We start from the raw sequence: 14,099 nt of genomic DNA, 5'->3' as shown, positions 1-14,099 counted from the left end.
ATAATAATAATAACCTTTAATTTATTATTAATCATAAATAGCATTCTTGTTAATTTTAATTTAACAATATGCATTTATTCACATAAAATTTATTATGTGTCATAATTAAAATTGAAAAAACCTAATTTCAATAAGTGGGTAAAATTATTCGTAATGGAGAACATACATAAACTTTAATTCTCCAGTATGCTACACGTTGGAAACTTTCATCTTGCAAAGTTTCAACATCAATTCATATAAAACAAAAAACTTTCCTTTCATTTACGTGTGTGGCAGACCATGTCCAACTTGATTTTGATTTTTAATACTATTCATTAAAAACAAAACTTTGGAAAAGTTTTCAACACACCTTTACCATTCACGGCAAACAAGGTTTCAACATTCATAAAGTTAAACTTAACTTTAATAATAGTTTTGGCATTGCATTCCATTCCCGTAAGCATTATCATCCAACAACTATTCATCATCTTCTTCCTAAAACTACTATTCATCATCTTCTTCCTAAAAATTACTATTCATCATCTTCTTCCTAAAAACACATAATTTCAATATGCAGCCTTTTATATATACAACTTAAAACATTTATTCCAACACCATAATTACATCATTTTAGGAAAAAATCATGAATCAAATTTCTTTATTCTAGGAGAATCATAAATCTAACAACCTAAGCTCTGATACCACATGTAAGTTTTTCATTGATCTTGATTACATGACATTAGGATCTTAAGAATTTATGATTCTCACTAGATTAAACATAATTACATAAGGAAGATGAAAATTTACTAACCTTGATCCATGCTAATTGATTCTTGATTTGCTTCAACTCCTTACCCAATCTATCCCTTGATGCAAGCTTAATTCTCTCAATTCTTTCTTGATGGTGGATTTAATGGGAGAGAGCTTCTTGAAGAAATTGTGTGCATCAGGGACAGAACCCTTCTTCATTCTTATACAACTTCCATCAAGTTGTAATTGCCATTAAGTCCCTCAATTATATTAAATCACATTTTGACCCTCATTTATTTTCACATGAGTCACTTAATTGTTAGGTAATTCTAACAGTTGCCACACTCATTTTAAGAGCTTTCTTTGAATGTTTACGGGTTGAACATGGTGGAATTTTAGAAGCAGCACGGTGTCATTTCTTTTCTTTTCTTTAAGAAAAAGCAATGCATTTTATCTTTCTTTATGCTATGACGGTGATTTATTTTTGGAAGAAACACTAATTCAATCTTGAATGGGAGCTGCACGGTGATTTTATTATGGGGCATTCATTTTGCTTTCTTTTAGAAAAAGTGACGTTTTCAATTTTAGAACATGCTGTTACGTTTTTATTTATGAAGTGTTAATTTCATTTTAGAGGTTTCTTTGAGTTTCAATTGGAGAAATAGGAAGAGCACACACGGTGACATTTTTAAAAAGGATTGACGCATTGTTAGCTAAGTGTGTTTTATTTTTATTATCTGTTGCATTTTACTGTTCATCATCTTCTTCATTGCTTCATTTTGTCACTGCGTTTTACTGTTCATCTTGTTTTCAAGTGTTGTTTCAATCTCAGTTTGCTTTTACTGATACTTCTATTGTTGCGTTTAGTGTTTAAGTTCATTTGGTGCATTTCAATTAGGTTGTTGTTATGTTTTCTGCGCGTTTACTGTTCCAACGTTTTGTTTTCAAATCCTAATGAATTCTGCATTTGTTGATTTTGCTGTCTTTTACCATTCGGCCTTACTGTTTTGACATTTACTTCAACGCTTTCAATTTTGTTTAGTTATGTTTAATTTCATGTTTTAATTTAATTCCTTTCATACACAAAAACACCTTCAAACCCCCCTCACTACATGTTTGACCTAAGTCTCGAACCACATTTGGTCCTTAACAGATGACCTAGGAGTCACTTCCTAGCACTATACTGCATTTTTAATGCACATCAAATTTGTATGGCAACACCCCGATCAATGAGCATGCCATTCGTGAGGTAAACTTTCAATACTTTTCTGTTTCTTTCATATATAACTTATGTATTTTCTATTTCATGTACACTTCTAACTCTAAATTATGTTACAAGCACACGCTTTGGGATGGACGGTCCATGTTGATGAGGTCTTTGCACACACTCATGTTCGGAAGGGCACTAATCAATTCGTTGATGAAAGATCTCGGAACACTCATGTAAGCAAATAACATGGCCACTAATATTAATTTCTCATTATGTTATTGTATTATTCCCTAATATTGCTTTTAATGTTTGAACAGGAAGAATTTTCTACGAGACTTTCACAGGTTAGATTTGAACACGGGTCAGCTCCTACACCGGATGATGCGAGTAATGAGGACGACGACATTCGTAGGATACAGTGTTGGGTCAATGTCGTTGGTGGGAAGAAAAAGGGACGAATGTACGGTGTAGGAAACTTTCTGCAAACTATACAATATCAAGAGGAGGTACTCTGAAGCACCAACCTTCTTCTTCCACCACTACTCCTAACGAGACCATCGAGTGCTTGACACAGCTACTACAACAATGTGATCAGGAAAATCATCATTTGAGAGAAAATTATAGTGACTGAAGAACTAAGTTTACAAACTTCAAGTCCCTGGTCATGAGAGTGTTGCCTAATGCTTCAGATATTCATTCCATTGTCCCTTTGACCCAGCCACGACCCTCCGCGTCACACGTCGTCCCTCAGCAGCCCACATCAGTCCAGCCCACATCAGTCCAGCCCACATCAGTCCAGCCCACACCAGTCCAGCCCACACCAGTCCAGCCATCTATAGAGCAGCAGGATGATGAAGATCATTCTGATGATGATTATGTAGATTATTAGTTTTATTTTGTTATTGAACATAGTTCTTAGAACATTTGGATGTTAGACCATTATGTTTCATGTCTAGATGATATTATTTTATGTTTCATGTTTCATTTATAAATGGAAGTTCTTAAATTTGAACAATACAAATGATGTTATAAAGTTGTTTTTGTCATTAATGATTGGATGATTTTGGGATGCATATTATGGAGGTCTGTCTGTGGTTTGAAAATATTATGCAGGTCTTTCTATATTGTGAACATTTTATGCAGGTTTGTTTGGTTGGATAAGAAATACAAATATGATTTAATTTTGCCTGGATTATACCGAAGGCTTTTGTCCTTCGCTTGGCTTGTGTCCTTCGACAATTACCGAAGGACAAAGGTCGTCCGTAAATGTTAACGACAAGGGATTTACCGACGATTTTCTGGTCGTCGATAAGTCGTCGGTAATAGGTCATTACCGACGGCTTTTGGCTATTTCCAAGGGATTGTGGCCTTTGGTAATGCCCTTCCTTTTTGCAGTATATAATGTTAGATTTCTCCAGATATCAATATATGTTTAACAAGGGCAAACAATTGTGTAGTAATCGATTACATTAGTTGTATAATCGATTACCTAGTCCAATGAGATGGTTAACGATGTTGGTGAAGCGATTCTGAAGATCTGATATTGTTTCTTCTTGCTTCATCCTGAACATTTCGTATTCCTGGATCAAGGTATTCTTTCTCGCTCTCTTTACGTCATTTGTACCTTTGTGGGTTACTCTCAACACTTCCCACATTTCTTGTGCAGTCTTACAAACCAAGAGGGGGGTGAATTGGTTTTAATAATAAAGTGTGCCATTTTAGATTTCTTCTCAATTTTACTTACTAAGCAGATAATATAAATGAATAACAAGAGTAAGGTTGAGAGAAATTTGTACAGATGATTTTATCCTGGTTCGTATCTTACCAATCCTGGCTAATAGATTAAAATGTATTTTAATCTATTAAATTGGAAAAGTTTGAGTTTCCAGCTTTTACTCATTTTAATCGATTAATACTTGTTTTAATCGATTAAAACAGTGCAATTTTGACTCTAGACATCAATTATATAATATAAAAGTACATAGAATCAAAACCACTAAAAATCTAAGTCCTAGACACTGAACTACAATTATTACAAAAGTTTTTCAATGCAATACAAGTCTTCATAACATCTTGAATCCTGATTTCTCTTGACTTGATTTGAACATCATCAAAACTTCATCTTCATCATTTTGCTAACAGAAAGTAGGTGAATAAAATATGATTTAAAAAAATGAATGGAAGAAATAAAAAAAGGTTAATGAAAAACATGAGTAACATATAATAATATAAAAAGTAGGTGGAGAATTTAGAAGAAGATAAAAAAATGGAGAAAAAATTAGTTGGAAAAGTAGGTGATATGAGAAATTACGTAGAATGTAAGGTGGAAGGTAATTTGGAGTGTGATACAAGGTTGATATGGAGGGTGAAGTTTGAGAAGAAAAGCTAAGATGATGAAAAAGTCAAAATGTATTGAGTTAATTAATCCTTTATAGTGAAGAGTAAAAATGAAAAATTGAAATATAAAATTTTAAAATAGTTAATTAGGGTTACAAATAATAAAAATAATAATATTTTTTAATTATTTTTTATTTTTTATCGTTTTATTTCCTTTATTTTTTATTTTTTTTTGTTATTCATGTTTTTTATAAAATTAATTTCTGATTTCACAATCTTTCCTATTTACTTTTTTATAATTTTTTAAATAAAATTATTTTACCTGGACCAAATTATGTGTTCACACATATCAATCTGCATTCACCTTTACTATAATTTTTTTTTCTTAAACATTTTATTTCTCCTTCTCAATTTACTTGGATGGTATATTTACCTTATATTGGGCTACAAAATTATTGTGTTATTATTTACATTTATTACATGATTTTGACATTTCATCTTTATGATATTACTAGTAAAGCGAATTCCTTTATAGAGATTGGTATTGCTTATATAGCAAACCAGATTATTTTTTTCCTTTATTGTCTTTTATAATTTATAAAATTGTCATTTAATTTATGGAAATTTATATTTAATTTAAATTACTATATTTAAAATATTATCTCACAATTTTAATTTCATTTCTCACCATTTCTTTATAATATAAGGTACAAATGTCAACTTTCTATTTGTATATATAAATATATATTGTTTCGGTTGTAGGGGCTGAGTTATCCAATACCTCCACGTCCTCCTCTTCTTATATCTCGAATGTCCGGTTCTCAATCCTTACTTCTCGATTTCCTTCTCAACGCGCGGGTGGAAGACCTGCAAAACATTCTCCGATGCCAAAGTCAGTTTGAGAGAAATGGCTTTTTCGATAGAACAGTAATAAATGCGCAGTAAATGCCAACCTATCTACCACTCACCCTGGATCTATATTTATAGTTTTCGCCATGGGCTTGGGATTAGTGAAAAGTTAATCACGACCCAAATTCAGCCCAATAGCTTTTAACCACTACTTACCTTAAACCTGGTTAATTAGCGATGTGGCCGACCGGTCTCGCGAGGTTTGGCCTTATATAGGCAACCTGGTTGGTTGGCGGTATGACCGGCCGGCTTCATACGAGTTGCTATCTCTACGGGTGGCAAGCGGTAAGGTTGCATAATCGTGGACATACGGGCGTCCGGCCTACCACGCCCGACCCTTCCTGGTGACGAGTAGAAGAGTAACATGTTTGGACCATTGTGGTTACGTGGACGTCTGGTTTGTTTGGTGTCTGGTCCCTACTGGTACACATATCATTTAATTAATAGATATGATACTTTTTTATTAAATTGAGTTGTAATGAAATATTTAAAATATATTTGGATTTAAGTCAACACTTATTAACTTTGCAAATTGAATAAATTATTATAAATAGGACATTAATATTATATTTTTTATATTTAATAAAAATTCTTCTTAATAGTAAACAATAAAATTTACTTAGAAAAAATTATAAAAATTATTTTTTTAATACTAAGTAAAATATATAATAATTATTTTTTATAATTTATAAAATTTTCATTTAGCTTATCGAGATTTATATAACTTAAATTAGTATATTTAAAATAATATATATATATATATATATATATATATATATATATATATCTTGAAATTAAAATTAAATAATAAATATATTATAATTTTGTAAAAAAAATACATTTAAGAAATGAATGATTATTTTAGTTTTAATCATATTAATATTTCAATAATGCACATATGACTTTCTCTTTTTACATATAAATACATATTATTTAATTCACATAATATTTCAACAATGCACATAATATTTTAATTCAATTCAATTAACTTTGCAAATTGAATTCATTGTTATACAATAAATATGACATCAACATTATATTTTACTACATATTGATTTATGTGTTTATTAAAAAAAATTAGAGATAAAAATAAGGTTTAATGTCTCGGTAGGTCCCTATTTTCGGCGTGAATCTCAAATAGGTCCCTTTTCTTTTCGGTGTCTCAATTGGGTTCCCATTTTTGTAAAATTGTAACAATTAAAGGCCTACCGTCAAATTGGACAAACGACCGTTTAATTGTTTATTACGTGGCATGGTCAGTGTTTTCAGTAATCATAGGTGGAATTAAAAAAAAATTTGTATTAAAAACTATGAGGTTAAATCAGCTTTAGAGAAAGGGCACAGTGGGAATTCCCACTTCATCTTCCCCTCTCCTTCTCACACACAACCAGAGTTCGATGATCTCGTTCAGAGACTCTAACCGATGGCTCAGCTCACCCACCTGAGCCCGGAGCACCGAGTTCTCAACCTCAACGCTCAAGAACTGCTGCGTGGTGATGTTGACGGTGGTGAGTATCTGCTGATTCTCCTTTCTCAGCTGAGCCACTTGGGTAACCAGATCGTCCAAGTGCTTCTGCTTCCTCATGCGAGATCGTCGTGCAGATTCGCGATTCGATGTCATTCTCTTCCTCTTTCTCTGATCCATTACCGCTTGCAAGTCCTCCTCAGAACCCGAGTTCTGAAGCAGAGAGGATGAACCCGAACATGTTCCGCTTGAGGAAGCCATGGGTCCTGCGCCTAACAGTGCGCGATTTGTGATTGTTGGGTTCTTCTTTGCAGGTCTGGTTTTTATGCAAGTTCGATTGTAGAGCGGGAAGGTGCGGTGGCGTGTGATGGCTGCCATGGAGGTTGGGCAACGACGAGGAAGCTCGCGAGGTGAGGGAGGTTAGTGGTGGTCGCGGCATGGTTGGTGAAGATCGCAAGGTGATGATCCGAGATGAAGGTGCGATTGGGTTCCGAGAATGGAGAAGATGAAGATGGTTGTGCCAAGCTTTCTTCAATGGAGGAGAGGCGCGATGAAGGTTGCGGTGGCTGGTGCGTGTTCGATGATTTGCGTGTGAGAAGAGTGGTGTCGCGGCGGCTGGCGTGGTTGATGGTGGTGGAGAAGAGGACGGTGACTTTGTGCGACGGCAGCGAGATGTTGGTGATGCGAAGACGAACTCGCAGATGGCGGTCGTGGTGGCTTCGAACCGTTGCGCGAAGGAGAAGGAAGGTGGCGGCGGTCTTGGTTGAGGCACTGTGGTGGTCCGTTGATGCGCCGGCGAGAAAGGAAGGAGATGATGTTCTAGCCGTGGCGACGACTTGCGGCATTGGCGGGAGCGGCGGAAGCGGAACGGCAGTGGCGGCTAGGGTTAGGGTTTCAGTGGGTGGAAGATGATAGGGCTGACGTGGCGCGAGGTTGAAGAGAAGGTGTTTGATAGAAAGTCAGTGTGAGATGGGAATCATAATCAGTTTTCCCACTATGCCCTCTCACTAAAGCTGATTTAACCTCATACTTTTTAATTGAAACTCTATTTTAATTCCACCTGTGATTACTGAAAACACTGTTCATGTCACGTAACAAACAATTAAACAGCCGTTTGTTCAATTTGACGGCAGACCCTTAATTGCTCGATTTTACACAAAAAAGGACCCAATTGAGACGCCGAAAAGAAAAGGGACCTATTTGAGATTCACGCCGAAAATAGGGACCTACCGAGACATTAAACCTAAAAATAATAATAAATATTTTTAAGTTTATAATTAAGTTTGGAATAAAATCAACCTTAAAATTAATCTATAGGTATATTTATAAAAATATCAATAGTAAATTTTGTAAAATTATAAATAGGAGACTTTGTAAACATATAAGAGATAAAACATGTGCAAAACTGGAATAGACTCTCTAAAAGTATAAAGGATATGTAGAAATATGTATAGTTAACTTAATAATAAAAATATAAATTAGTGTATGAATAGACTCATGCAATATGAATTACTAGACCCATTCAATGAATACATTGACAAACTCGTTCAATATGTGTTGTTAGACTCGTCTAATTAGTATATGGACACATTCATCTAATGCGTATGGTTAGCTTATCTAATTAGTATATGGAAAAACTTATGTAATATACATTGCAAGAGTCTAATCATAAAATGGATAGTCATATAATGTGTATTAGTAGATTCATCTAATATATAAAGTATTTAGTTAGACTAATGTAATTAATGTATGAACAAACTCGTCTAATATGTGTTACAAGACTCATCTAATCAATGTATGGACATACTCGTCTGATGTATATTTTCATACGCATTTAATCAATGTATGGAATGACTCGTCTAATAGTTTTTGTTATACTCATCTAATCAGTATATGGACAAGTTCGTCTAATGTGTATTGTTAAACTTGTGTAATGTTTTTTCTATACTCATATAATCAATGTATAAATAAATTTGTCTAATGTGTATTGTAAGTCATTTAAGCAATAAATGAACAAATTTGCTTGATGTTTATTAATAGATTCATCTAATTTATGTGTTGAAAGACTTGTCTAATGTATATTGCTTAAATATATGAATGACTTGTCTAATGTGTACTGTTAGACTTATTTAATCAATACATCAATAGTTTTATCTAATTTTTTTTTGCTTTGCTCATATAACTAATGTGTTTCCATACTTGTTTAATAAATTTTTGTTACATTCGTCTAATCAACATATGAAATGATTTGTCTAATATTTTTTGTTATACTATCTCATTATTGTGTGGACAATCTTGTGTATTTTTTTTGCTATATTCTTCTAATCAAAGTATGGAAAGACTCGCTTAATGTGTCTTGATAGACTCGTCTAATTTATACATCAATAAACCCACATAGTATGTATTATTATACCTATTTAATCAATATATTGACACACTTGTATAATGTGTATTGTTAGACTTGTATAATAAGAGTATATTCAGACTCGTGTAATGTGTATTGCAAGACTCGTCTAATTAATGAGTTGGAAAACTAGTTTAATGTGTATTAATAAACTCCTCTAATTTTTGTATAGACAAACTTACCTAATGTATACTACTAGACTTGTCTAATAAGTGTATAGACATACTCATCTAATGTTTGTTGCTAGAATCGTTTACTTAATGTATAGACATAGTCGTCCAATCAAATTATCTGCAGACTTGTTTAATTGTATTGCAAGACTTGTTTAACTAGTGAATGAACAAACTTATGTAATGTGTATTAATAGACTCATATAATTTACTTATGGAAAAATAGACTTGTGCAATGTATATTGTTACACTTATCTTACTAGTGCATGGACAGAATTGTTTAATATTTGTTGCTAGACTTTTTTAATTAGTGTATTGACATACCTGCATAATGGATATTCCTATACCTGTCTAATCAATGTGTGGAATAATTTATCTAATATTTTTTCCTATACTTGTTTAGTAATTATATGAACAAATTCATTTAATGTATATTATTAAACTTGTCTAATTAGTGTATCAGCAAACTCGTTTAATATGTTTTTTTATACTCATCTAATGAGTGTATGCTTAGAGTCGTCTAATCAATGTATAGAATATATCATCTAACCATATAATTAATGTATGTGCATATTCTTTTATTGTGTATGGCTAGACTCGTCTAATGGTTTTTGTTGTACTCGTCTAATCAATGTATATATGAACTCATCTAATGCGTATATTGTTAAACTCATATAAGATTTTGTTATAATTATTTAGTATGTATTGTTAGACTCGTCTAATCAATAGATGTCTAATATATATTTATAGACTTAAGTAATAACAATATAAATACATTTGTTTCAATTTTACTAAAGTCTATATTTTCAAGTTACAAATAGTAAAAGGTGAATTCAGATAATATAAAACAAATTTTATAACATTAAAAAATATGATTTTGTTATTACAAATATTTAATTTAAATTTCTGAAAAGAAGTATTAAATACAATAAATAAAAAAAACTAACTTTTAAGACCTTTGTCAACAAAATAAGATGATAATAATGTAAGTTTATTAATTTTTTTTCTTATTATATATATATATATATATATATATATTAAAAAAAAGACAAACTTTGATAATAGGAGTATTTTAATAATTTATATTTTAAATTTAAAATAAAAATTAAAAAAATCAGAAATTATTCAAATATCTTTAATCTTAAAACTTAGAATTCATAATATTTTTTTAACTAAAATTTGATACACAGTAAGAGGTTAGAATCTATAATATATGAAGATATTTTTTCAACTAAAATTTGATACACGTTAAGAGGTTACATAAATTAACAAACCCATATAATATATATATATATATATATTACTTAATTGATTTGTTTTACTTTCATACAAAATAAAATATATAAAAAATATTGTTTATAATGTATAAAATTATCATTTAATTTATCAAGATTTATATTTAACTTAAATTAGTAAACTTGAAATAATATATATATATATATATATATATATATCTTAAAAATTAAATTAAACAATAATTACATTATAATCTTCTTTTAATTACATTTAAGAAATAAATGATATTTTTACTTTTATAATCACGTTAATATTTCAATAATGATGGACTTTTTCTTTCTATATATAAATATATATTATTTAATTTATAGATATGATACTTTTTTTTTTATTAGATTAAGTTGTAATGAAATATTTACAATGTATCTCAATTTAAGTCAATGCCCATTAACTTTGCAAATTGAATTAATTATTATACAGTATGACATCAACATTATACCTTTTTTGTATGTAATAAAAAATATTTTGATAATCAACAATAAATTTAACTTTGAAAAAAAAGTTGTGCACCAAACTTTTATTTCATTTTAAATATTTCTTTTAATGTACTTATTTTTTAATTATTTACATATTCTTAATAAATAAAACTCCTGTATTAGGACTTCTTGTTCCTTTCACCATATATCACATCATTTTCTATTTGAGATCGATGATTATTAGTGTCAAGATACTCCTAATATGAAATACTCCTAATATGAAATACATACATCAATACATACACTATTGAAATACTAAAAAAAAGTTTCTCTTTTGAAATTCCTTCCACAACATTATACTCATAATCATGTTATTAATGAATAAAACATCACAATCCATATCAAACACACATATAAATCAGGGTAAAATCACCTCAAGCAAATCAGAGATCAGAAAAATAACAAAATACACACTAGCACTCAGACTGGCACTTAGCGCAAGACTTCTCACAAAAGATAGCGCTCAGCGACAAGCCTAAAACTTAGCGCCAAAACTTTTGCGAAAGGTGATGCTCAGTGACAGAGCTTGGCACTCAACGCCAAACCTTTTGCAAAAAAAAATTCAATACCAAATTGAATTTAATATTTAATAAGAAAATAATTTTCATCTCATATTTTATAATATTAACTATAAATTTTAAGAAAAAATTGAATTAATATGATATTTATTTTATTACAACTTATTACATAACTGAAATTATTTGATTTTTATAAAATTTTATATGAAATAAAACACGTGAATGAATAATATATATATATATAATATTTTTTATTTAATTATAAAAAATCAATTAATTCAAAGTGAATTATCTATTATAAATAATATATAATGACTCTTTTTACACCAAATCATTTATTTGTCTAGTCAATTTCAACCTTAATACAATATATTTGTAAGCATTATAAAAAATATTTAATAATAATTCAAATTAACAATATATACTTTTTTATTATTTATTACTTAATTATTATAATTATTTAACTTTAAAATAAAATATATAAAATTTATTAATTTTATAAAAATTATTTTAATTATTAAATATAATTCAAAAAATACTCGTGCAATGAACTTTACAAATACTAGTTCATTCTACAAATGTCACAATCTTCATGGAATAATCATTGCACCAAAATTTTCTAAATAAACAATTCAAAAGAATCTAATACAAAATTATTGTTATAACTGTTGTAGGCAAGAACTGCTAAAAAACAGAAAAAAAAAACCAAAATCCAAACATACTATTCTGTTAGAGAAAAAATAAATATCTAAATAAATAGGATCTAGTTTCTTCTGTGCATATAGTTTAAAAAATGAGGTTGAAGCATATTAGAAACATCATTAGGTTCAAATCCTTGTGATGGACCTGGTCGATTTGACAGGCTCTGGAATGTTGCATCGCACTGCAATTGAGCAGGAAGAGTTTGCAAGGCAACATTATTATACGGCTGCATTGTTTGAATATTTGCATCGTAATAGCACGATGATGGGTTTTGGTTTTTGTTTGTTCTATCCTCCTGTTGTGTATCAATTCTGTGATCACTTGCACCAACTTGATTATTCCAATCCACTGCTATATTTTTTTCTATCAATTGGGTAAAGTTTTGACCCAATTGAAACAAAGAAGGTAGAGAATTTTGACTGAGATGACATGGATAAAATGGTACTCGATTGTTATCATTAGTAGGAAAAACCTGTGTTTGAGACATGTTCTGCATGAAACTGAGGTGACTACCTAAAGTTGGAGCCAAGTAAGGAACAAGTGCTTCATCATTGTCTGATTCTGCTATTACTTTTCCCTTTGAATCTCGTTTGAACATGTTCATCCTTTGATTACAAGCATCAAGCTTAGCATCCAAAATGCTTACAAACATCCTCAACTGTTCCTCTTCAAGAGTATTGTAAGAGTCATCCCAGGTTGGATAAATGAGCTGGATCTTCCCTTTCTGCACTTTGGAAATCTCTCCTTCAATCCTTTTCATCCTTTCATCGAAATACTCTTCCACATCATACACCTTTGGACGCCTATCACTGGTAGTGTTCAGATATTTCTCAATCACACGTTTCAACTCTCTTGGGTCTTGTGGCCATATTTCAGGTTCATCAAGAAACTTTGAAGCAAAGATAATCACACCAACGTCAACTGAACAAAGTGTTGAAAACTCGTAAACTTTCTTCATTAGTCCGTTCTTTCTCTTCTGAAATGTTGTCTTTCGAGCCTTCTCTTTCTCGATCAGATCCATGGGTATCCTTCCACGCCCCATTTTCTGCCACACACAACAACAATTGCCAACATTCACTATCCAAGTGTTTGCACAAAAGTTTATACGCAAATAGTAATATATAACATCATTTTGCAACAACAAAATTGTTTCTTTGCATCAGAATAGAAATAAGCTGAGAGTCAATCGCTTTAGCAATGTTAACAACGCAAATTCATCTATGTTCTGGTTGCGATGACAGTGTTAGGCTGAAGATATGCAGCAAAAGAAAACCAAAGTTTTCGCATGAATGCATACAACATAAATAACATTAACATTTTCATGATTCAAAGTTTACTATTTTGTTCAAGTACAAGTGCACATACCTCTTTGATCTTCCTTTTTCCTTTTTTCGAGCAATCGTTTACTTCTTGAAGAAAGTCTGGTTTGTGTTATCTCTTAAGCTTCTCTGGTTTTCTTTGCTTTCTATACATATATGGCATGATAGCATAATGAGCGCTGTCTTAATCTCTGATTAAATAATAATCGGGATTTTAATTAATTTCCTTTTTTTACCTTTCAATTTGTTTTATAGGTTTGGATTATAGTTGGATTATCCTTAATTAATTTAAAAAATATAAACCATTATTACAAAATCCGGATATGAAATATATTTTCATTATTTTATTTATACAAATAAATATATTTAATGACTTAAATCTTTTAAAGTTAATTAATGGTATCCGGTAAGTAAAAGATTTAGAATAATTCTAATGATGGACATTGAGTAATATATATATAGTAACAACGTGAATTTTCAGAAATAATATTGATGACAACTTTTATCACTTAAGAAAAAATTTACAAATATATATATTTCTAAATTTACAAATATATATATATA

The 14,099-nt window shown here is 30.5% G+C and overlaps 2 protein-coding genes across 2 annotated transcripts; both read right to left on the bottom strand.

The window, feature by feature from the left end:
* Positions 1-6,512: 6,512 nt before the first annotated feature.
* Positions 6,513-6,932, bottom strand: LOC108319687 (bZIP transcription factor 11). Its single transcript, XM_017550910.2, has one exon. The coding sequence runs from the start codon at positions 6,909-6,911 to the stop codon at positions 6,513-6,515; it is 399 nt and encodes a 132-aa protein (XP_017406399.1). The 5' UTR covers positions 6,912-6,932.
* Positions 6,933-12,277: 5,345 nt separating this feature from the next.
* LOC108319686 (MADS-box transcription factor 3) lies at positions 12,278-13,258 on the bottom strand. The gene has a single exon (XM_017550909.1). The coding sequence runs from the start codon at positions 13,256-13,258 to the stop codon at positions 12,278-12,280; it is 981 nt and encodes a 326-aa protein (XP_017406398.1).
* Positions 13,259-14,099: the final 841 nt, after the last annotated feature.

The sequence above is a fragment of the Vigna angularis genome, chromosome 1 (assembly GCF_016808095.1).
Source record: "Vigna angularis cultivar LongXiaoDou No.4 chromosome 1, ASM1680809v1, whole genome shotgun sequence".
Taxonomy (NCBI): Eukaryota; Viridiplantae; Streptophyta; class Magnoliopsida; order Fabales; family Fabaceae; genus Vigna; species Vigna angularis.
The sequence above is the reverse complement of the archived record's forward strand: the minus strand, read 5'-3'. Positions and strand labels throughout refer to the sequence as shown.